The 26,355-nt window shown below is 40.7% G+C and overlaps 1 protein-coding gene and 1 non-coding gene across 4 annotated transcripts; both read right to left on the reverse strand.

Moving 5' to 3' along the window:
* Nucleotides 1-17,185: 17,185 nt before the first annotated feature.
* znf281b (zinc finger protein 281b) lies at nt 17,186-24,761 on the reverse strand. Of its 3 annotated transcripts, none has more exons than XM_017693191.2 (7): nt 24,558-24,761; nt 21,871-22,296; nt 21,503-21,616; nt 20,865-20,988; nt 20,658-20,741; nt 20,367-20,485; nt 17,186-19,979 (listed from the first exon to the last, which is right to left on the reverse strand). In XM_017693191.2, exons 2-7 carry the CDS (start codon nt 22,243-22,245, stop codon nt 18,237-18,239), a joined length of 2,559 nt encoding a protein of 852 aa, XP_017548680.1. In that variant the 5' UTR covers nt 22,246-22,296; nt 24,558-24,761; the 3' UTR covers nt 17,186-18,236. The 3 variants fall into 3 exon arrangements, with proteins under 3 accessions (XP_017548680.1, XP_017548678.1, XP_017548679.1); XM_017693189.2 differs by having other exon boundaries at nt 21,503-21,619; nt 24,558-24,760; XM_017693190.2 differs by lacking the exon at nt 24,558-24,761 and adding an exon at nt 22,933-23,272 and having other exon boundaries at nt 21,503-21,619.
* Nucleotides 24,762-26,190: 1,429 nt separating this feature from the next.
* Nucleotides 26,191-26,355, reverse strand: LOC119265055. Its single transcript, XR_005131376.1, has one exon. It is a non-coding gene; the product is annotated as a U1 spliceosomal RNA (small nuclear RNA).

A 26,355-nucleotide genomic window follows, 5' to 3' on the forward strand; every position in this document is an offset into this window, starting at 1 on the left:
ATGGCTATCATTCTTTCCCCCAGAATCATTTGATAACGTTATTTCCAAATGGAAAAAGTCATGCTACACATCAGATCTTAACTCTGACACAGAGATTCTAGGAAAAAGAGTCAGCAAGTAAGCTGTGCATTCTGTACAATTAGTGTTTTAGAACAATTCTGTGATAGAACCAGTTATTAACATACTTTTACTTGTAGAAGAAAAGTATACTCTTCATCGGAGGAAGATGAATCGCCACCGGTGAAAAAAAAATTCCCACTGCCCCAAGACCCCCAGCTCCACCACAGACTTGTAGACAGCCTGGACCAACACATAATGGTATTGCATTTAAGTTCACAATAAGGATGCTACCATAATGGTTTATTACTGTACATTTACAGTGCTGTGCTAAAGTCAGAGATCACATTTTATCATAACATTAAGTGCAAGTTTTCCACCCTTACCTTTGTTACAACTGTAATTCTTTTCAGTTTTTCTGCAGAGATCTGCAGAGAGGTTTTCCATAACTACAAAGTTCAGTCTTTGAAGTTGGAGCATTTTCTGCTTCTCACTATCCAAGACATCCCAATGACATTCAAAGACGTTAAGTAAGTTTCATAAAATGTTACAAAGGAACTGCCTTTGTCTAAATGTGTTTCGAAAGTTGTTGTCATTGTTCCTTTCCATGTTCTCTCTCTTTATCTATAACCCTTATTCCCTTTTTATCTATCTACCTACCGACCGACCTATCTATAACTCTAACTATCCATCTACCTACAGCTCTAGCTATAACCCTTATTCCCTAACAGTCTACCTACATATCTGTAACTCTAACTTTGCATCTACCTATTCATCTACCTACATCGCTATCTATCTCTCTAGCTATAACCATTGTGTTCTATCTATCTATCTATCTATCTATCTATCTATCTATCTATCTATCTATCTATCTATCTATCTATCTATCTATCTATCTATCTATCTAATCTTTAACTTTGTCTTTTTTATTTATATGCACATCTAGTTTAAACACAATCACAAACAAATCAGCCGCATCCTACATCCACTTAAGAGATTGAAAGACGTAGGCTGCAATTGTGGTAAAAAAGGGCCCATTAAGAAAATAATTTTAATGGCAATTCTTGTCAGATTTCTAGAATGTATGATTAGTAGTAACAGCAATTTTTTTCCAACAGCCCCTGCCATACAACAAGAGTCTTCTGAGTGGTCAATATCTAACCAGACCCCATGTAAGTTTGATTACTTTACTGAGCAGCCCTGAACAATGATTATAAGCAAATATGTGAAATCAAGTTTGTTTCTGCAGATAGCTTTCAGGATACAAGACAAGGCCAACATGTTCTACCTCATGGTAAGTCACGGTAAGGGGCAGTTGTGGGCTGGAGGTTAGGGATCCAGCCTTGTGACCGGAAGGTCACCGGTTCGATCTCCAGAGCCGACAGCACATGACTGAGGTGTCCTTGAGCAAGACACCTAACCCACAACTGCTCCCCGGGCGCTGCGGATTGGGCCACCCCCCGCTCTGGGCAAGTGTGCTCACTGCCCCCTAGTGTGTGTGTGTGTGCTCACTAGAGTGTATGTGGTGTTTCACTTCACAGACGGGTTAAATGCGGAGGTAAAATTTCCCCATTGTGGGACGAATAAGGGTCTCTTAATCTTAAGTCCAATGTGAGATATACATTCACGGTGAGTTCAATTAAGACATTTAATAATAGCAATGGGTTTCAGGTTTGTAAATGTTTACAAATGTTCAGGGGCACATTTACTAAAGCCCTGTTCAGATTTGATTTTTTTTAATCGGGGATGACGGTAAAAATCTTTTTACACGTCCTCAGTGGCAAAAGTCTCACACCTAGACAGTAGTAAAATGACTCAACAAAAAGCAAAGTTCTAATACTGTGTCCAATTTCTATCTTAACATTTTCCTCACAAAAAATTGTATTTTACTTTTTTTTTATATTGTATTGTATTTTTCACCCTTCGGCTGAAAAAACCTCAATTAGACGTTTCCTATAACCATTGTCCAAATATTTTTTCAAAGACATTTCTTTAGTTTTATTTGTTTAGTTACATGACCTTCATCTTAATATTGTTACAATGAATATCAAATGTCCACATGTTTAATTATGTTAACAAGACAATGGTTTTCATAGGGTGTACTAATTTTTCACATTACTGTAAATCAGTCTAGAACATAGAACACAAAACAGTCAAAATCTAACAAAAAAAAGTATATTATCCAAAACATTTACAGATGTTATCCATAGTCAGTTCATTTCTTACAAGCTAAGAATACACAGAGCAAAGTCCTGTTTTCTAGGCAGTGACTTTTGCTTTAACTGTCCCTGTTAACAGCACCTACACCACAACAACGGCAAACAGGGTGGAACATGCCCAATACGTATACATGGCCATCTCAGGATACAAGACAAGGCCAGGATGTTCTTTCTCATACAAATGGTGTTTACCTTAAACCTTACAAGCCATATACACCCATGCACCTCCTTGTATCTATACTTATTGTCTATTTTATCAGCTCCATTTTGGAGCACGCTGTAGTTTGTGCCGTGGTGGTGTGTTGTGCTGGTATGCGCAGATGATACACAGCAGTGCTTTTTGAGTTTATTTAAACACTGTGTCTCACTGTCCACTCTATTGGACAGTCCTACCTTGTAGATGTAAAGTCAGAGAGGATAACTCATCTGTTGCTGCACAGTTTGTGTTGGTCATCCTCTACAGCAAAAAGGCTACATGTAGTATTTGTAAGGTGGATGTCCCTAGGGGTGGAACTACTTCAGCATCTTATAACACAACAAATTTACTCAAACACCTGCAGAGGTTTCACATCGCAGAATACGAGGAGTTTGTGCTAGCAAGCAGACAGAAGGACGCCACAACATAGCAGACTCTCACTGAGGCACTTCGGAAATGTGCTAAACTCCCAGTAGAGAGCCCAAAGGTTAAAGGTATCACAGAGAAGTTGCTCAACTTTATCATACTCGATGACCAACCACTCTCTGTGGTGGAAAATGTCGGATTTCGACATTTGTGTCTATTTCAGATAAAACAGAGGAAGCTCTGAAGGCGACTCCGGACACTTCGTCTGGCCTTAGCTCTTGGCTCTCCATCTGTAGGGTACGGTTCTATTGGGGTGAAATGGAGACGTTTCCCCACTTGTTCTTTACGCCACACTGTACCATCTTTTGCTTTGAGGTTGAGGTGGATCAACACAATTAATTTGTTTTCTTTTTCTAAACTGTCATTTTGAACCCACTTCTTCCACATCTTTTTAAAAAACTTTTGCATATTTCTTGAAACAGATTGTATGTTTTGCAAACTATATATACATTTGGCAAAATGACCTGTATAATGCAGCACAACATCACAGATCAGCAGCGAAAGGTCACATCTCCCCCATACACTTTATGTATGCTTCAAAACAAAATGTGTGTTTTATACAAATTGTCAGTTCCCTCAAAATGCCCAAAAAAAGTCTCTTGAGCTGTGTTTCACATGGTGTTTTGAGAATGTCACCTCGGTTTCAAGAAATGAGCAAAACCAATTGAAAAAAAAGATCAACTTTAATTTGTTCAAAATGTGCACCACCATGCCACCATGCTCAGGACATGCCCCCTCCTTCTACCTAACCTTCTACCTATTTGAGCCAAAAAGTGTTCCAACATCATTTAAACCAATTATACTCCAATAATCCAATTATCCAATTACATTCTTGTTAAAACTCTTGTCTTTTCTGGAATTCTGTGAAGCTGCTTTGTGACAACATCCGTTGTAATAAGCGCTATACAAATAAATTTGATTTGATTTTTGATTTATACTGTATTTTTTTTCATCTCTTTTCAAGGATTCTGGATATGTAGGAGAAGAACAGCCAAGCCAAGAGACTGATGTTGTTTGTATAGTAAGCAGATATTCACATTAAAATAAATAAAACCACTGACAGTTTGTTATGGAATCCAGTAATAGGCTAATTGTGAGTAAATAGTATCTTAGATCCTGGAGTACTCACTGCCCTGCACATTTTAGTATTTGTGCTCCAACACACTTCAACCCACTTTAAGTCATGAAGGGTTTGTTAAATGGGCTAATTAGTTGTATCAGGTGTTAAGAGCCAGAGAAGCACTGAAATGTGCAGGGTGAGGGGTCCTCTAGGTTCAGGGTTGGGAACCACAGGTTTAATACAAATTTTGTACCTTGCCTTAACCAGGATTCGTGTCCCGTATGTGTAGAGCAGTTTGCTGCTAAGATAATGCCTTACCATGCAGGTTCATGTGGAGAAAGGTATTGTAAACATGCTAGTGGTATATCAACATGGCAAATGAAATTTAAATAGATAACATCCATTCAAGCCATAAGAAAGTGCATTAAATGAGAACATACTGTATTTTGAGTTGAAACTACAAATATGTTGTTTAGTGCATACTATTTTATATAGATTTTTATATAAAATGTGTGCATCTGTGAGTGCATCCAGTATTTATAAAAGATATGTTCCTTTCAAAATTGTTTTCTTTGTAGTTTTCCTCAAATGATTTTCACAATGATGAACAGGAATGACAATTAAGTGGCTGGATGACAGACCATGCACAATTAATCTTTGGCATAATGAAATTATGAAAATTCTTCCCTTTGAGCGCCTGTATGCTACAATTAAAGGTAATGATACAGAATTTGAGCGTACTTGGTCTCCTTTCTTTTCCAGTCTTCCACGCCACATATGTGAAATTGATGAATGTGCTCAGGTTTGGCCGAGATGTTGTACCTGTCAATGTTATGAAGGCGGATAGCTGCATTTATTTATACGAGTTTGTTTTTGAATGTCTAGAATGTCCACCATTATGTCCAGCAAGCTGTATCATGTTGGGATGGGGTAGGGGAGTGGTTCTGTAGTTTCTTACCCTCCTCTGTTTTTGTTTATTTTGGGAAGGTTTTTTTTTTCTTTTCGTTCTTTTCTGTGATTGAAAATTAAATAAAAATTGCTATTTAAAAAAAAGAAAAAAAAAACAAAAAAAGAACAAGAATGTCACTGAAGAAAGTACATCACTACCAGTGGTTTCTGAAAACACTGCAACTGAAAGCAGTACTGTTGGCCTATCCACTTCTGGCACAGCAGAAATAATTTATTTGTTTATTTTTCGGTAGAAATGTGTCAACTTTTTCCAAGTGTGGAAGAGGGCCGAAGTTCCACATAGAGCAGCAGTGCTGTACAGAATGGGTTTGATAGATAGATAGATAGATTCAACTTTATTGTCATTACTCAGTACAAGTACATGGCAAGGAAATGCAGTTAGCATCTACCAGAAGTGCAAATAGTAGCAAATAGTGCAAAAGGAGACTGTGCAAGTGTGCAATAAATAGGCATAGTGCAACATTACAGTATATAGAATAAATTACTTATAGATATGCAAAAAAATAGATTATAGGTGTGTAGATATATACATGAACATGTTGGAGATGTACACTGTATAGAATAACTGTTGCAATGTGTTATTTACATGGCAGTAGAATGTTACATTTGTGCAGTGGTAATAATGATGAATAAAATAAAAACAACAGCTCTGATTGGTGAGTGTAGTATGAAAGGCAGTGTTCATAGTCCGCTGTGTGCAGTATGAGTGGTAGTGTTATCAGTGAGGTGTGGAGTTCAGCAGAGTGATTGTGGAGGGAAAGAAGCTGGACCTGAGCCGACTGGTTCTGGCCCGGATGCTCTTGTCTCTCCTCCCGGATGGAAGTAGGTTGAACAGTTTGTGGTTGGGGTGGGAGGGGTCCTTAATGATGCTGTGTGCTCTGCGCACACAGCGCTGGTGGTGAATGTCTTTGATGGCAGGGAGCTGCATGGCTGTGATGCGCTGAGCAGTCCTTACTACCCTCTGCAGGGATTTCCTCTCCGCCACAGTGGAGCTACTGTACCACACGGTCACACAGTTGGTCAGTATGCTCTCGATGGTGCATCTGTAAAAATTTGTGAGGATCTGAGGAGACAGCCGGTCTTGTTTTAGTCTCCTCAGGAAGTAAAGACGCTGCTGTGCCTTCTTGATGAGATGGGAGGTGCTGAAGGACCATGAAAGGTCTGCCGAGATGTGGATTCCCAGGAACCTAAAGCTGGACACACGTTCTACCTCTGCTCCGTTGATGTAGACAGGAGAGTGTGTGCAGCCCTTGGTTTTCCGATAGTCCACGATGAGTTCTTTGGTTTTGCCTGTGTTCAGGATGAGGTTGTTGGTGGTGCACCAGGAAGTCAGGTGCTGGATCTCCTCCCTGTAGGCCGATTCATCGTTGTTCCTGATGTGGCCAACCACTGTGGTGTCGTCTGCAAACTTGATGAAGATGTTAGATGTGTGCAGAGGAACACAGTCGTGGGTGAACAGGGAGAAGAGCAGAGGGCTCAGCACACAGCCTTGCGGCACACCAGTGTTCAGGGTGATGGTGGTAGACATATGACTGCCCAATCTCACAGACTGGGGTCGGTCTGTCAGGAATTCCAAAACCCAGTTACACATGGGGGTGCTGATTCCCAGGTCGCTGAGCTTGGTGACCAGCCTAGTTGGGATGACCGTGTTAAAAGCAGAGCTGAGGTCGATGAACAGCATGCGGATGTAGGTGTTCCTTTCATCCAGATGGGTGAGGGCAGAGTGAAGAGCAGTGGAAATTGCATCCTCAGTCGACCTGTTTGCACGGTATGCAAACTGGTGGGAGTCCAGGGATGGTGGGAGCACTGTCTTTAGGTGGCTGAGGACCAGTTTCTCAAAGCACTTCATCACAATGGGGTGAGTGCGACTGGGCGGAAGTCATTAGGACATGCAGCAGATGAGCACTTTGGCACCGGTATGATGGTGGATGTCTTCCAACATGCCGGGACAGCAGCCTGGGCCAGTGATAGGTTGAAGATATCAGTGAAGACCTTGGCTAACTGTCCAGCGCACGCTCTGAGGACACGTCCAGGAACGCCATCTGGACCAGCAGCTTTGCGTGCATGCACCCTGCTCAGTACAGACTGTACATTATCAGTGGAAAGTGTGAGGGGGCTTTCATTGTGGGGAAGACCACTCCATGTGCTGTGTTGGTCACTCCTCTGGTCGAAACGAGCGTAGAACTGATTAAGCTCATCTGGGAGAGAGGCACTGCTGGCTGAGGGGGTCAGGGATGGAGGCCTGTAGCCAGTGATTGCCTGAATGCCCTTCCACATGCGGCGGGGAAGTTCTCCACAACAGACAGTTTGTAGGTGTACTTGGCTTTCCTAATCCCTTTTTTCAGGTTTGCCCTGGCTGAGCTGTAAGCCTCGGCATCACCAGATCTGAAAGCAGCATCACGTGCTTTCAGCAGTAGGCGAACCTCTGCATTCATCCAGGGTTTCTGATTAGGAAAGGAAACATAACACCATGCTACATGAAAAAGAAACTGAACCACCACTGGAGTTCAGAATGGATATAAGAGGACATGGAAGACCAGGAGGAAAGAATAATCTGCTTTTATAAGGTCCCTAAAGTAGACTGGGCCAGACCACTCTGCAAACTGGAAAGTAAGTGGAAATTTTAGATGATTTGTTCTTAAATTACCGTTAAATTCTTTTACTTTGAAACTATATAATCGAATGTCTGCTTGTGTAAAATTTGTGTTATGTTCGTCTTCTCATTCGGGTATTGTTGTGTAGCATTTGTCACTTTAGGTCCAGGATCCTTCCGGTGTTCCAGTCCAGGACTTCATGGTGTCCTTGGGCCAATCAGGATAGCGGTAGTGGTACTGTACGACCCCTAAATGCCGAGGTGGACGCTATATGTGCCTTTCCCCCACCAGACACTAGGCGCCAACTATGACGATTCTTAGGAATGGCTGAGTATTACCGCTGTTTTTGTCCTAACATTTCTGACGTTGTAGTGCCTGTGTTCCTTTTGTTTGGTCCCCTGCCTGTCAGACTATCAAATCACTGCTGGTCAGTACACCTATACTCACTGCACTGGACTATGGTCGACCATTTAAATTAGAAGTGGATGCTAGTGGTACTGGCATCGGTGCAGTGTTGTTACAGGAGGACGCGTTTGGGGTTGATCACCCCTTGTGTGACCCTTTGTTTGTTGATACTGCCTCATCCTCAAAACTAGATTGCCAGACTATCGTGTATATAGCTTTTGTAAATATATTAGTGGTTGTTTGTCTGTGCACCTCGGTAAGTAGGAAGTGGCTGCCATTTTGTTTGGGTTGTGGGTTTGTCTCTGTTTCTACGTGGGGAGTTAGTGTAGCTTGATGTACTTTTATTTTTGGAGGTAAGATAGTTTGTGTCCCTTTTTGTTTTCAGTGTGGGGTTTTAGTTGTTATGTTGGCCTGGGCCACTTCTGAAGGGTATCCCAGTGTTGCACATTGTCTCACTTTATATCATGTACATATTGAATACAAAGCCCTTATAAGACCTAAGCTTGCTGGTTTCTTCATTATACATTGGTTTTGCCGTTACACACACACACACACACACACAGCCTGTTATGGCCTTGAGCCTAACCCTGGACGTAATAATTGACAATTTGTCTTTTGAGCTAATTTTTAACCACTTCACCCTTGAAGCTTTTGAGAACCCGCTTCAGCCATGTAATGCACAAATTGCAAAGTGGATTAATCACAGATTTGGTTAGTCAAAACTTGACTCTCTTATTGGCTCTACAGTAGACTTTAGTCCAGCAAATTCATCAGCTGTCAGTGGGCATTCAATTTCAGGGACCTTGGTGGATGCCAGAGTTGGATTCACTGGGCATAAGTCCACTGCTTTCCCCATCTATTTGTGGAATGCTCAGATTCTGTTAAATAAAATTTTCAGTTCAGTGAATGGAAAAACAAATGTATACATAAATGGGGGAAAAGCATTCAAGTTTAAAGTCATGCTTACTTCATCACCCTCTTGAGAGTGATGTTGTCCCAGGTGCCACAGCTGATTGGGAGAGAGGTTGCCCTCTGTGCAAATAGGATGATTATCCCAGCCATCTCTGAATATGTCAAGGTGGGCTTGCAGGCATGGAATGAAGGCATAGTGGCAGCAAAAGATGTGCAGGCTGTTGGACAGATCAAGATGACCCTCATCCTCAAGCTGATGCAGGATGTTCTACAAATGGCTGGTGACTGCTGTGAACACATCATGCCACAAGGGCTCAATTCTGATTACAAAAAAAAAATTAAAAAGCCATCAGAGACAGACTGGTTATGTAGGAGTTGTAGATACTCATATGGGTTTATTCATAATTACCTTTGATTGTGGACGCTTTTGCTTGCAATGAAGCTACTCTTTCCCGGTCCCCGAACAGAGAACATAACACAAGCCACATCAACATTCTCTGCTCCATGATAGCCCCGCACCCTGTTAAACCAAACTTGGCAACAAAACTTATGATTGAATATTTTTGATTGAATGATTTTCTGGAATGGGGTCACCAATCCTGGGTACAAATGCTAATGTGCCTTTTCACTGCAACCAGGCAGGAGCACACCTCATATAACTGGTCCCTTATTTGAATATTGAGACTAACTGATTAAACCAAGTAAAATCAGATATGCTTCTGCTTGATTGGAACACCTACTGCAATACTGGCCCTGACAAGATTGGTGACTCCCTGCTCTTCATGTTTCACCTATACAGACTAAGGCTCTATGCAGGGTAGTTTCCAGGAGATTAAATACAACAACTTTTGGTAACACTTTAGTATACTGTTTATAAGGCTACGTGACACATACATTTATCATGACAACTGACATAACCCTACATCAGGGGGTGTCCAACCTTATCCACAAAAAGCCTGTGTGGCCGCAGGTTTTTTTATTTCAACAAAGCTGGAGATCACAAGAACAAGGTGTTTTTTTTTTTTTTGCCTCTGTGGAAGTCCACATTGTTATTTGACACACCAAGATACATTATCTACATGAAGAATACAAATAAGGAAAATAGACAAACAAAGGCTCATGAGAACACCAAATAATTATATTTAGTACCTTCCTGGAGAAGCCATCTATGCCTCCAAAGATCACCATGTTGTACCTTGGTTAATGAATTATATGTTAAATTTACTACAGTTGATGCCCAAGATAAATTGACAGACTATATTACTATTTATTTTATATTCATTATACAAACCTTGTATAATGATTTGTATCGATGTGCATCAGTGACTTCAAGGCTGGTACAGAATATGTTCTTGTGATCACAGCCCAACTCTGACATTCTGGAAACGATGCCAATGGTGTCTACTCGGTGCACTGAAGAACAGACTCTCTCCCACTGCATCCAATGTCCTTGCGCCATCAGCAAACCCATCATCATTCTGTAGCCTGCATTTGGGTTTCTAGCATGGATTGTTGACACTAGGGAGTCCAGTTCCTCATCAGTCAAGATGCTGTAGCTTGCCCTCACAGATAACCCCCACTCTGCCATATGCCTGTGTACTGTAAATCTTGACAGACCCAACAGTCTGGCTATACATGTTACAGGCAATCCCAAGGAAAGAAGCTGGGATGTATAGTCCTCAGAAAGCCTTATCTTGGGACGACCATTCATTCCCTTCTCATGCTCAATAGTGATGCAGGTCTCCTTGTTATTTAGATTGCATGCCATCTGGTGGACGTCTGCAAGTGCGTTATAAACATCTACTTGATGTTGAAACTGAACTAAGGAGTACCAGCTCCTGTGAACACACAAATTGTAAGTAATCTATATCAAGAGGAACACGGTCAAGCCAACTCAAGTCAAGTATGGAGCCTTTCCAATAAATGGCTGAGGAACAGTTCCTAAAACAAAGTAAAATAGGTTAATTAATACTAGCCCAGATTATACAGATTTTTGAATACTACAGCACCTAATCACTCCTAGGTTATAGTGGACATACAAAATAAATGACATTCTTTTCTAGCTAGCTTAGCTAGGTTAACATTAAATTACATCCAATTCTGAATGTAAAAAGCTAGCCCCACCACCTCGTCACAGATCATTCCAGAAACATACCTATACCAATCCTGGATATTGGTTAGAGCGATCTAACACTGAATGTGAAAACCATCATAGTTGGTTTTTACAGTTAACTGGGTTAATGTTATCAATATGTTTCCATGTAAACACATTAACTAAAAAGCTACGCTAATTTGCGTGCAGGCACCATCTACCATTATCTCCATGGCAACACAATTACGAAAAATAAGACCCAGGTTCATGTTAATAATTTTTACATTAGTATTAACGTTACCAAAAATAGGAATAATCTTACCGACAGGGACGCTTTCTTAGCTAGCGTTATTTATTTGGCGTTGAATAACTTGGGTCGCTTCGTCCGTTGGCGTTCAGCTTTTTTTTTTTTGTTGAGCTAAATAAGCTCATTTGATTGGTCATGAATAACGTCTCATCCCCACCGCGCCACCCCTTCCAAGCTCTGCTCCCTCAATGAAGCAGCTACAAGTGCACAAATCGGTTTTGCAGCAAGTCTACAGAGAGAAGTGTTGCAATAGTTGAGGCGAGCAGATTTGAAGTTGTGCGGTCATGTTTAAGAGGTTGTGGGCTCGAATTTGTGATTGTAGACCAAAAAATGAATCTGTGTACAAACAAATAGACTTGTTTTTATCTTAGTATTCACACAGATGTGACTTCAAATTTAAAACACAGTTGGGAGAATATTTTCTAGCAGTGAAAATGTTTACGTACATAATGTTTTTGAGTCTTTGAGATGTAAGCCAACTGTTTTAGAGCGAATGTGAAAATGTGCATTATAGAGAAACAGACAAAGTGATGACAGCTGATATCCTGTCTACAGCACATTTAGCCTTTTTATTTGTTATCCAATGACCAGTGAACCTACATGTGTCTTCTGAGTTTTTATATGTAATGTTCACGGTAGTAAAATGATCTGGTTGTTATTTTGCCATTACAACACCCTGAATGTACCTACAAGCCATTAAAGAATGTTTTGGGACAACATCTGGTCAGCATATTTAAGCTATATTCAATCTCATTACAGCTTTCTGTGATGTAGCTTAAAAGGCATTTATCATTACAATCTGTCTGGTTCCTATAGCCACCACTCGGAACTATTTCCCTTTAATTTACCAAACAATGCAATGTGGATTTTTTTAAACAAATGGATTTTGTGAAATATGCCTTCTGAATTGGCTGGAAAACACAATCTTCTACTGGTCCACACCTGTGAAATGACCAACCTGGACTGTCCAGTGGGTCAGATCGAGAGGTCACAGTGAGTCATTGCATTACTCTCATCTTTAAACACAGTTCAGGCTGAGCTCACCTTCGCAAAAATATCCTAAACTGTGAGGTTCCAATGGATATTTAATGCCACCTGCTGGAGATTAGGGGCAGGTTTCTTATTAGCATGATGCCTGTAAAGAGGACAACACTGCAGTGATTTCCAGGGATAATTTGGGCTACACAAGACCAAAAGGTTCAGTAATGAAATTGGCTGTGTTCTGAGTTATTTTTAATGACGTATCCATGACATTATTAAAAAATTGCATGAGTGTGCAATATTTTTGAAAGTAACCCCACCATTTCTGGAATGCCAGTGATACACATTTTCCCTATCAGTATTTTTTTGGACTCATGCTCTAACACTATTTTTTTCAAAGCTACAATAAGCTATTTATCCACAGATATTATAAAGGAAATGGGAATCTGAATTATGCTGGTTGCTTTAGTATTCAGCTCCAACACATTACGTTTTCACAGTGCCACCCTTTGTCTTCTGGGGTATTTTTGACACTCTTGGAGTGATTTTATCCCCATTCACCAAATTCAGGTTGGTTGGATAACACCTGCAAACTGTCATTTTAATTTAATTAGTACTACTAGAGGTTGTCAATGTGACTGACTGGGCCATTGTAGGACATTCACTACTTGATTTTTAGACACTCCAGTGTTAAAGGGTCAACTTCCTCTCAAGTTTTAGTTTCTTACCAGTCTGAACTTTCTCAGTCATTCTTCCATTAATGTTAACAAGACGTCCCATGTTTGCAGAGGAAAACTATCCCCACAGCACAACCTCTGAATCGGTCCTGTTTTGTAGTCAGTGTCATGCTCATACAATGAAATGTGGGTTTAAGCTATTTTTTTTCTCTATAGAAAAGGACTGGCAATTCTTTTAATGGCTCATTTTGTCCTGTGTCAAAATTTTGCTACATTGATTCTATAAGCAATGTTACAGCTGTGCACATTGAAATTGAAGTTACATGAAAATAAGCCCACTGTTAAACTTCAACACTACTACTCAACACTAACAGCTACTCAAACTGTACTTCTGCCGAAGCAGCTTAACTTATCAAAGCTTGCTGGTTTGTGTGGGGAATATGGTGTGGGTGACTGTTTGATGTCAATTCATTGCAGTGCAGTGTTAACTTGCATGTAGAGATATTCACATTTTGGCTAATTAATAACTTTTTAAGAGTATCTTGTGATGTTTGCACAAAAAACATACATGGGACTAAATGTCTTGTACACCACAGGGAATAATCAAGGCATTTTTACAAGAACATCCATTATATTTTTTTCCCACAAAGAAAAGCAAAAATGATGCAATGTCTTAAGAGGTCAGGTACTTTGATGGTTCACAGGTAGACACCAATTATATCCTTGCTGGTAATTTTCTACTTTCTTTTCTATATTCTTGAAAATATCTTGCACATTTTGTGTTGGCGCATATGTCGCATTAGATTCATGCCATTAGAAATGGAACTTCAATTTAAAAACTGAATTTGAATGTTAATATTTGAAATCTATATGATACAATCTGAAATTACACTCTGAGGGGAAATAGAATTTTAAGGTTTTGTTAGACAATAGAAAATTTGAAACTGGTAAAACTGGATTGTCTCAACTTCTATAAGCATTCAGTTTTTCTATTATATGTCATATTTTTAATTGCACTTTCAAAATAACATCCAGGTGTCTATCAGGCAAAAGCAGTTGAACACTGAATCTCCTCTGTACCCCCCCGGTACGGGGGGTACCTACATTTACTGGCCATTTCCTCAAAACACCTACCATTCAGGCACACTTGCAATTACTGATCGTAGCCCATCTGTTGCTGCCATTTGTTAACCCCCTCTTTCTCTAGCCCATCGATCAGTGCAAATGGACCACCAAAGGACCACATGACATTATTCAGGTGATGCTGTAATAGTGATATAGTAGTGGTACAAGTGCATAAGGCCTGCTGCTAGGGGCATGTACAAGATATTGAGATGAGATTCAGTGTTTGATTGCTTTTGACTGCAGGACACTTGGATGAGGATTAACAATAACAAAAAAAATACCTTTTAGAAACTGAATATCAGACATTCAAATGTACATCAATTATAAAATTCATACAGATCTTAAAATTTGATTTCATTTGAATTCAGTTTCAGATGACATGATACAGTTTCAACATAACATTAACATTTCTAGTGGCATAAATCTACTGCGATACATAGGGCTTTATTATAAAGTAATGACTAGAAGAAAAACATTGTCATCATTTACTTTCAAGGTGGTTGAATACTTTTTCCCAAGGCACAGTGGCATCAGATTACTTTAGCCCTTAATCTGTATTTTTCTTCTAAATTCAATTTTCAAATGTAAAGTTCCTTATCAATACATTGTAACTGGTACTACAAGCACTAAATAATATTAATAATAAGAATAAACAAACATCCACTAAACTACAGTTGTAAGCAAATGTTTGGGCACCCCAGCCAAATTCCAGATTTTATGATTTTTGAGGTGAAAACAAATAAACAGTATTTAGTGGTTGCTTGTCTACCAATGTTAATGCAAAGTTACTTTATATTTGACTAACTTAATATAGTTATCATGGCATTTGAAGTTCCTCGACTGCCATTTTCTTCCAGAATTTGCTGATATTGGAATATCTTGGAATGGAATCTGTTTTTCCATCTATACATGTAATGTTTCCTGAGACACACATCCCCAAGGTGTACAGGTCCAACCCCAGGCTTAACATTCTTGTCATCAAATGCTGCTTTTTTTTCTCCAAAAATACTTTGGGTGGTGATTGTGGCCAGAGTTCCATGTTTCCTTCATCGTTTCCATAATGCCTCTGGCTTATTTCGATGTTTTTTCATACTTCAGACTTTTACTTCTGTGACAAGGTCACAGGTAAGACTTCCTTCTGTTGACACTGTTTGTGCAAGCAACACTGCACAGTAGAACAGTGTATTCGAGTCAACTGAACCTTCCTGCAGGTCCTTTGCTGCCATAATGGGGTTTGCTTTGACTTTCTTGCCAGAATAACAGCTTTATCCGAGAGCTTACTTGGTTTTCCAGCTCTTGCCTTGACAGTTCCCCTTAACTGCCACATCTTACTGACATTTCAGGCAGTGGAAACTGTGAAGTGCTTCATGTTTTTATAGCCTTGTCCTACTTTGTAGGCATCAGTTAGCTCCAATTTCAGATCCTCGGTGAGCTGAAGCCCACAGTAGTGGGCTGTTGGTGCAAAATTTGGTGCAAAGGACTTTGGGAATTTATCATGCTCTGGAATTGCTTTCAGCTTTCAAAATAACACCCAGAGGACTCTTCTTGACCTGCCTTACCAAATCCTCACAAGTAAATTAAAGCCTAACACTGAATAAAGTTTATAATAATTAAAAAAAAAAGTTTAAAAGTTTACAAAAATAATTGGTTGTATTAGTCACTATACGTTAACATGCAGGAAAATCATATTTTAAATGACTGCAGGTCAGTCATTTTTCTTCACAAATCAGCATAATATGTAATTCAACCGAGATGCTCAAACTTGTGCATACGCTTGTATTATTACCACGAACTTCATTGTCTTCAAACATGAAGCCTAGCGTTCACCAACAACTAAAGCTAAACCAACACATCAAGGATGAGCAGTGCTCACACATCAGCCTGTAAAACAGACATTTAATCTGACAGGTTTTCATAACAAAAGGTTTTATTGGCTTATCTAATCATATATAAAGTCATCTGACATGTACAGCCCTGTAGAGTCACAAAAAAAAGACTGAAGATGAGGACGCATCTGCTACAAAAAATTTGGTGCAATTGTGATCAGAAAAAAGCCATACATAAAAAAAAAGAAAAAACTTCATATCATGCATTTCAGACAACAAAATCAAAGTAGAAAAAAAAACAAAAAAAAAAAACACATTTTTAGTGTTTTGTACATTTCTGTAAACAAAGTCTTTCTAGAGATCATATCAAAACACCTTATGGCAAGTAACAAAAACAAGGTGGAAAATATAGGAAACAAATTCATGAAATCCTAAGGGGAGGGAGAAATCTAGAATGAAACACTGCTTGGCATGGATGCTGAACAAGAGGGGGAAAACAAAAAAAAAAAAAAAAGTTTTAAACAGACCAACATGAATTCTAATTGTAAACACAGGTGGCAATATATGATTATACAATGGTTGACATACTACATTACCACTACGTAGGCTACATGAAACATGTCCCTGGTTTTCTCATTTGTACAGTGATATGAGGTATATTTAGGTCAATTCTATTCTTTTTTGCCACTTTTTTTTTCCATTTTATGCTTTTTTTTCCTTTAAAAGCATGGGGCGTTTGGAGTGCAGCGTTTAGGCTTTGACCCCTAACACTGGTGTGTGACACTAGTCCCCCGAAAGGTCAGGGAGAGGGAACCGAGGCCACAGCTGGGTCCGATTCGAGATGGATGAGAGCAGTGGAAGTGGAATAGAGGAAGACACAGCGGCCCACTGCTCCGTTCAAGGGCACCTCAAAAATTGCATTTATGGAGAAAGACACCATTTAACCTCGTCTCGGACATGAAAGTCTCTCCTTACTCGGTGTTGCTCCTGAATTCGCACTCATTAAAAAATAAACATGTTCAAGATTTGCATCTTTTCAAAAGGTCTCCAAGCAGGAACTTGAAAGGGAAGTCTAGATTTGTCCATCAGGCATCAGATTCGTAATTTTGCTGAGAGGTAGAACTCCAATTGCAGCTATTCACTCAAATCAAAACATATTTAATACTTAAATACACTTTCAATACGAAGAGGCCCTGAGCTTACACCCAAGGTTCCACAGCACAAATAAATTGGTATGGCATCTGTTTCAACAGTATTACTAACCCAAATTAACCATGCTAATAACCCTCCCCACCCACCTATCCATAAAAAATTCAAATGCCCCAACAACAAACACCATTCTCCACTTAATAATAAAAAAAAAAAAAAAAAAAAAAAAATCACAGCTTTTTCACCAAAAAAGCATGTCTGTATCTGTAATCCAACAGTTTGTCTTCAATGGTTAAAAGTGCTAATTTGATTCCTTGAGAAATAAAATAAAAATGGATGACGGCTGATGAAGTTTAACAAAGGGGGTATGAATCAGTGTTCAACACACCCTGAGGCCATATCTCAGTAGCTGCAAAGATGCTACTTATAAATATTTACATGCATGCACGTAGGTTTCCATGAGAATTCATATGTGAATGCGTATGTGTGTCCATGTATGTTTACAAACGTGTCTGCGTCTTACATCCGGCCCTTAGTGACTGAAGTTTGCGAGTGTTTTCACATTGACATCAAAAGTACCATAATCTCTGCATATGTACAAGTAGTGGAAAGAGTCACCAGTGTGATCAGATGAACAGGTAGACTTAAAATGGGGTCGTCTTTCTCTCCTCAAGGAATTTCAGAAACAAAGATTCACTGTAGTTTTAAAGTATGCTTATAAAAAAAAAAAAAAAAAAAAGTCAGTGCGCTAGTTGCACCTAATTATTTTTTTTAAAATCCTTTTTCCTGAGTAATACTTTCAATTATTGTAACAGACAATAGGCCGACATTTTTGCCACTGAATACTGGGCCACACCCTGACAATTGTTATTACTATAAATCACTTATTTTACAATTCTATCTTGATTGCTAAAACACAGGGCTCATGAAAAGTCAAGCCAGTCATTATCTACCATCTATCTCTGTTGAAAATTACATTGAAACCTACTCACAGAAATCCTCTATGCTAATAAAAACGAATGACTAAAATACATATTTAAAAAGAGAATATCAAAAATTGCATTTGAAGTCTTGAAGACCTTCCCTGGTAGAGTCTTGTATTAACATTTAACTGGCAGTGTAATAATTAATATTTTATCTGGTTTAAAAAAAAAAAAAATAATAATAATAATAAGGAATTAAGGGGACACTGGGGAGAGTTCTCGTCCCAAACTACGGGCTTGAGCTGGCCACCAAAACCTTTACCTGTAGCTTTGGCTTGTGGGGGTTTTGGTTCCTGAGCTAGCCGGCTCGCTAACGTCAGCTAACAGACTAGTATACCCTGAGAATTCCGACACGGGAGTCCGCGATATTCGGTGGTCGACCTCTCTGACCCCTACCTGGGGGTCAGCACTGTAAGCCAGGGGGGTCCTGCGACCAGATTTGAACTGGGAACCGAAGGCCTGGGCGAAGTTCTCGATCTGGTATGTGGAACGCATTTCCACTTCCTTGGAGGGCTCCAAGGCTGCCAGGTCAGGAGCCGACGCCAGGGGGTAGACGGAACTGGCGGAAGAGTTGTTGCCAGTGCCGTTTGTGCCACTGCTGCCGTTGGACGTGGCGTTGCTATTCTTTACCTGCTCTTTTTGCCCACTACCATTGGTGAGTTCCTGGGTGGTGAGTGGGTAGGGAGGTGAGTGTGGTTTGTCTAGCTGTTCAGTGAGCTCTTGAGATGGGGTAAGCTGCTGGTGGGAAGGGGGCTCAAGGCTGCTCAGATGAAAGCCCTGCTGGGAGGAGGGTGAGGCATGGGAGGGTGAGGGGGAGCCCACCAGCATGCTGAAGTGGGACTTTGGTAGAGCCGAGGAGGACGAAGGAGCAAGAGGCGAATTGACGGTCTGCCCGAAACTACACTCCAGTGGGGAAGAAGTGTAGACGTGTTTGTCGGGGAAGAGGCTGCTGGCTGGGCTGCTGCTGGACGACAGCAGAGTGGGGAAGGGACCAGTGGGACCTAGAGCAAAGCTGCCACTGTGGCTGGTTCTCTCCAGCGTCTGCAGGAGGAACTTTGAGTACTCGTTCATTACCCCGCTCTTGTCCCCGGAACCATTTGAGGCGTTACCATCCGCTCCCAGCTCCGGAGTGGTGGAGGCAGGGTGCAGCTCCACGTGATGCTGGTCTGAGAGGTCAAAGGTCACATCGTGATGGGAACCATCAGATTTGTGGGAGTAGTGGTCCAGTAAGCTCTGCAGTACCTCATCTGGGATGCCAGACTTGTCATGCTTGCTATCAACACTGACTAGAGGGGAGGTGTCCAACAAAGCCAATGTGGGCTCTCCTAAACCACCCTGGATGACAGTCTGCTGAGGCACTAGGTGGGCAGATCCATAGTCATGACCACCACCACCGCTGTTGGCAGCATGCAAGTACCTTCTCTTCTTCAGGAACTGCATGGCATCATCATAGTTGCTGCTGGTCCCACCCTGCTTTGACCCTGTGGAACTCTGGAGAAGTCCCAGACTGTCCATACTTTCTGCACCAGGCAGGTCCATGGACTTGGGAGCCAGCAGCTTCTGCTCATGGAGACCTGAGCTGGAGCTAGCTTCATCCATAGACAACAGATTCTTGTCTCCACCCTTGCGCCCACCTTTTTTAAAGACAAGCTTGGGAGTGCGAATGTGCTGGTTCTGCATGCTGGTGTTGGTCAGGTCCCCAACACCTGAAGAGGACGTGCCAGAGCCAGTCGGGATGTCAACAGCATAGTCCTGCAGGCCAAGCATCTGTCCAACCCCAGCTCCTGCCGCCTTTTTCCTACGGCGTTCTCCCCCCTCCCCGCTGCTCTTGGATTTACCCCTCTTACGTGGTGGCGCACTGGCATTTCCCTGAGAGTGTAAGTAGCTGCCGTGTCCCAGGTCCTCCTCTCCAAGGTCCAGCATCCCTGGATCCAGACCCTTCTTTATGGCTTCTCCACAGGTTCTCTTGTGCTTCAATAAACGATCCGTACGAGAGAAATACTGCAGGTAGGGGAGAGAAGCAGAATCAGTTTGAGAAGTGACATGATAAAAGTAAGTACGCAACAATGTTTCCTGCATAAAGAGATGAAAATGGAGAAAGTTATGTAAAAATTAGGACTGGCCAGAATAATTTTACAGTGTAATTTTTAAAAATAATTTTATATTATTTTTGTGTATTTGCTCTGTACATTAATATTTGTTTATTTACTATTCTGAAGTTTCTCCACCGCACTACATTTCATCAACAAGGACCTTTAAATAGGCTAGAACAGTTATTATTTTGAAATAATCAAAATAAACTAACAAAAATCTTCAATGCTCAGTATGAAATAAATACAAGGCTAGAAAAAATGTTTTCTGAGTTGGCAAACACTAGGTAATTCGCACCTGTTGGCAGGTATCACATTTATATGGCTTTTCTCCACTATGTGTCCTCTTGTGACGCTCCATGTGGTACTTCTGAATGAAGCGCATATTACACTGATCACAGCTGAATGGCTTTTCCCCTGTTAAAAAGCACATATAGTTTAGTACATCTCTTTGGAGTCAGTAAACATTAATAAATATCCCTCCAAAATATTAGCCACCTCACTCAGCACATTTCTTAACAAATTTTAATTTTGTTTCTTCCAAAGAACCAGCAGACCCTTAATAAATACGTGCCAATGTGGGACTCACCACTGTGAATTTTCTCATGTCTCTGCAGCAAATATTTCTGGATGAAGCTCATGTTACACTGACTGCACCTGAAAGGCCTCTCACCTGTGCAATCAGAAATGCAAATGGTCCACCTTCCACATTAATGAAATACACCATTAAACATACCAGTAAAATAGTCTTTGCAAGAAGAACCCGCGTCTGGAGATGGCAGTGAAAATCTCTCACCTGTGTGGATAAGCACATGTCTCCGCAGGTGGTATGAGCTACGGAAGGCAGCATTGCAGTGTTCACATATATGCGGTTTAGAGCTAGGAGAGAGGGGCCCTCCTTCTCCATCCAGCATCAGTGACTATGCAAAAGAGGGAACAAAAGGAAAGTGATCAATTATTGCCATTGCTGGTAAGCTATATTTTTATATTTCCTATGTTGTTAACAACCATTGAAACTTACAGGACCTCCAAGTGGCAAAAACTAGGGCTGAACGATTTGGGACAAACATTTCATTTTGATATTTTTTTTCCTTACAAATAGTGATCACTATTTAATTTCTGATTAAGTAGGCCTGCTTTTTTTGCCAAGAAAAGCAGCATATCCACTTTTTTGGGAGTTTGAACAATGAACATAGTGTGCCAGACTGCCAGTTGAGGCTTAGTTAGCCACAGCACAAGAGTGTTTGATTGCTTCTGATTGGTCTAACAGCGTTTCACAGGCTCTGTGATATATGGTTACTTTTCTCCACTTGAACCACAGCTACTGCAGTTTGAAAACTAGTTTTTCAAACTGCATTTTAATATAAAAGCAATTTCGTCATCTTTCAGCCTGAGGACAGACAGGGAGAAAATGAATGAGAATAACATGAGCACCTTTGTAGAATCCCCCCGCTTTCTTCTGCCTTTGCCCTCTAGTCCATCTCCATTTGTCCTCCTTCCTCTTCTATGCGTGGAGTCTTTTGGGTCTTTTCCTAATCTTCCAGAGTACTGCTGTCAAAGCAAAGTTGGACAAATTAAAGTCTGATGGGGTACAAAAAGACTAAATGGACTGAAACACAAAGAACATTGACAAGGGTTGACAAATTCCTCAACACATGTACCAGGACACTAGACAGAGCAATGGACAAATTTCCCACGCTCTACACTGTATTCAGATAAACTTTAGAAGACGCAGACACACACAATAACTACATGCTTGCTAATGTACAATTGTAATCCCATCCACTCCCTTCAAAGCTTACATTACTAAGGCTGATGTCTTGTAGAAGCATGTTCTGGTGGTTGCCAGTTGAAATGTCCAGCATATCTGTACTTTTTCCTCCTGCTCCTACTCCTAGGCTGGTTCCATACAGTGGGAGGCGGTAGTCCAGTTCATTCACTTTCTCTTGTTTTATACCCATGCTGTGGAGAAAGCCACCGCCATGCTCTGGCGAATCCCTCTCCTTCTTCAGGATCATCTCCTGTGGCAGGTCTGTCACCATTGGCTGGGAAGTGAGCCGTGTAAAGCTGGTAACTGGAGGTAAATGGCTGAACATGATCATGCTGGTGGGGAAGTTGGGATCCATACCGCCGTTACGCAGAAACTCATTGCCTAGCTTGTCCTGGATAATACTCATGGTTGGCTTCTCAAGAGGACAAAGTTCATTCAGCACAGAGGATGGTATACACTGTCAAAATATAAGTAATCAAATTAGGTACTTCTGCATTTATGCATACAACTATATCCAATACAATCCATATAATTACTTCTGTACAATGATTTTACATACAATTTGATACTATTACTGCTTGGCTAACTTCAAAACAAACAAAAAAAAAAAAAAAAAAAAAAAAAATCACACATCTTAATTCAATTTTGATTGTTTCTAGTTCACCTTGATGAGGTACCAACATTTTAACTGCTGGTTTAGATTAATTAAGCTTTACAGAACAGTAATATTATGCTTTCTGATCTGATTTGAAAACAGCATTAGGTCTTTACACCAGCATTTCAGTGGTATAAGGCATATCTACTTCACTATTTACTGAAGCATTTGCCCATGGAAAAGGGTGGCACTTGAATAATCAGATTATAAAATAAAAGACCACAGATGATGGTGTGTGAAAGGACTAAATGAACTGGGACATAAATACTGACAAGGCCATAGATGATGGTGCTTAACATTTCTCACTACAGGTCAGTGAAGGTTAAAGCCTACTTACGGTAGTCATCATTATGCTATACTTATTAGAAATGTCACCAAATAAGAGTTAAAGCCACATTCGTATTCGAAGTCGTACAAAAGGCCTTGAATAGAAAGTACCTTCGCAGCAGAGATGTCTCAGTACTCTTTTCACGCTGCCTTTGGAAATAGGATGGAACCGGTTAGCAGCTGGCATTTAATCTCTAAATGTAATTTAAATTCATCTTCTTCGTTTTCAAATCAAATAAACTGCCCTGTTTATCATGTCTGTCGATTAACTGATTTCCCCGACACTACATCTATTGTGGTGCAGATAACGTTAAGCTAAGATAACCGAGCAGCTAATCTGTTTCGCTCTGTTGAACAGCTAGCTCTCCATGTTAGCCTTCCCATTTGATTGAGCTTAGCAAGCTTAATGTTCTTTAACATAAATTATAATGTGCACGTATCATAGTCGATGCTGAACTAGTTAACCGAGCAAAAATATACAAAAAAAAAATAGTCTGCCTCTGAGCTCTTAATGGGGTTACAGGGCAACTACAATTACAGAGATCTGGCAAAAATGCGCGATAAAGCCTTTCAATACAGCTAAGTAGCTAACGTTACTTGTTAGTGAACAAATAAATCACCATCTGAATAACTAGCCAGGCAGCTTTAGCTGGCTTTGTGTTAGCTGCCGTTAGCGGTTTACCATAACGTTAGCCAACGACCCAAATACGACCAGAGATTAGCTCCGCTCAAATCTTAATAATTTAAGAGAGCTAACGCAAGTTGGCTTAGATTAACCAAAAAAGTAAAAAAGCGAGCAAATTGAGTGTTTCCCCCCCGGCCTTGCTAACGTTAGCTAGCGAATGCTCCAGAGGAGCTCAATCAAACATGGAGGCATCCATCTCACCAGCGTTAGCCAAACAACATTGTCCTGAGGTTCAGACAGCATTAGCATGCAGCACATTAAAAAGCCTGCTCGGCTAACTGGCTGTGTACGTGAACTGATACCAGCTACCGACGAAGCTAACCAAATAGCATGCTAGCTAGTTTAAATCTCAACGATGATACTGCGGCTACGTCCCAACCCGCAAGCTACAGCCCTAAAAAACGTGTAAAAATAGTGCACCACCGGTCGGAGCGCGTTCATTAGAATAACATGTAAAGCGTACATGTGCGGGGTTTGGGACACAGCCGCAGACTAGCGTTAGCAAGCATGCTAGCAACAACTAGCTAATTATAGCCTGTTATGCCAAATGTATTATAACATCAACGAATAATAACAGCTACAATCCCAATTTACAGCTAGCTTGCTGGAGGATTTGGTAGCTGCCTTTGTAACAAACGTTAGATAACTAGGTTAGCTAAATGATTAAACAGTGTGCGAGTAACATTCAGTTAACTTAGCCAAATGAAAACCAGCTCTGGGCTCAGTCCAGATTTTAAAATGTGTCTGAAGCTAAGAGAAACAAACCATTTGAGAATTTTCAGCACCACTTTCAGAACGAAACGAATTGTATTATTTATCTGAAGAAGGACTGAACCAAATTTCCAGTAGGATATTTTTTCGCGTTCACTGAGCTAATCAGTCAGCATCATTGAGCCCCGTGTGTGCGTGCGCGTTAAATGGAAACAATGCTGCCCGCAGCATCTCTCGCCCCAGCAGCGCCGAGCGGCTCCGAGCTCCATTATTACGCGTTTTTAAATATTTCCACGGGTCGATCGCGGCCACACAAAGAAACTAACGCAGTAGCGCGTACCTGTGCATGTCCACGGCCGATACTGTCCGTCTCAGTGAAGCCCAGCACTCGCTCCTTTCAGCGCCTTACTGCCAAAACATTGTTCTCTCGCAGCTGTTGTTGCCCTCTTCCATCTTGTCTCGACGCGGGGAATTGTGGGTCTACCGGACGGGTCGTGAGAAGAGTCACAGACGAGTCGTGGTCAGGACAGGACAGTGGGGCGCCAGGGACGCTATGCGTTCCAGTATTGATTTGTTTCGCCCTAGAATAGAGTTGATTTTTAATTATTCTAGGATTTGTTCCTTTTCTTTCCTTTCTATGTATACTACTGCTACTACTACTACTACTACTACTATAAGGTGTATAATAGCCGACTACACGCTGACTGTGCAGCACACACACACACACACACACACACAGAGGGAGTCTTCTGATCACACAGACGTCATTTATTCTCGTTTTCTACAGGCTAAATGAGATATTTAATGTTTTTTATATTGTGACTGTATTATTCTGCAAAGATAAGTAAGTCACAAACACTGAATCTAAATTGCTGGTGTGAAAGCACTGTAACATATTAAACAACAAATAAGTGTATTAATATTGCATCAATGGTTTCAGCATCAGATTTCAGTCTAAATATTCTAAAGTTAAATAATTTAGGCATAAATAATGTCATTCAGAGAGGTCTGATGTGAAATGCTCCATTCTACAAAAACATGCCTTGTATTAATTGTTCACAATGAGTTATGGTTATACATTGTTAGAAATAAACATACTATGCAGGTACATGGTTCGTTCATCAAGTTACAAACAATGTAAGTGTACCCTCAAAGGTACAACAGTGGTTTTAAGGTACAATGGTGTACCTTACATGAGTTGGACAAGTAGATATTTGTACCTTTTCATAACCAAATGCTTTAAATCAGAACAAGAGAGTGTAGGAACCAGCCATCTGAAGTATTTCCTGCTGCTAAAATCTACACTGCAGAAAGCTACTACATTAAATGTCTATCAATACACACCGATACAGTGATTTATGATAGTTTTTATGAAAAGCTTGTGGCTTAAAATGCATTCCTGAAAAATACAGTCATGGTGGAGAGTTGTAAAGTAAAATAGTTTATTTTTCCATTATCAAGATTACATTCACTTTAAAAAAGATGTTCTTCAAGGGTTTTTTAGTAAAGGTAATGGTCCACTGAGCCATGAGTTCTTTGTGTCTTTCTTTTCATGCTTATATTGTTCTTAGTGTGGTGAAATGGTTCTTCATATTGTTGGATATTGAAAGTGTTGTGTGTGGTTCTCTAACCAAATAGTCAAGCTAATGTGAAGCTTGTAACAATTGAAGAACCCTTTTCTGGTGCTATTAAGATTAAGAGACACTTTTTAGGCCCACAAACGGGGAAATTTCACCTCTGCATTTAACCCATCCGTGAAGTGAAACACCACATACACACACACTAGGGGGCAGTGAGCACACTTGCCTGGAGTGGTGGGCAGCCCTATCCATGGCGCCTGGGCAGCAATTGGTGGTTAGGTGTCTTGCTCAAGGACACCTCAGTCATGGACTGTCGGCGCTGGGGATTGAACCAGCAACCTTCTGGTCACAGGGCCAGTTCCCTAATCTCCAGCCCACGATTGCCACAAAAATCAGGGGAGAGCACAAACCCAGTCCCCCAACTACTAGAAATTATGCAGTCGAGATTCCCGCATTTAGGGAATTCGCAAGGGTCAGCACCACCCAAGTGCAATGGCAGAGCCTCGCCCTGGGTGAACCACCTTCATGATCATGGTATCGCCCCTGCCAGGTAAGTAT

The sequence above is a fragment of the Pygocentrus nattereri genome, chromosome 13, assembly GCF_015220715.1.
Source record: "Pygocentrus nattereri isolate fPygNat1 chromosome 13, fPygNat1.pri, whole genome shotgun sequence".
In the NCBI taxonomy this organism is placed as follows: Eukaryota; Metazoa; Chordata; class Actinopteri; order Characiformes; family Serrasalmidae; genus Pygocentrus; species Pygocentrus nattereri.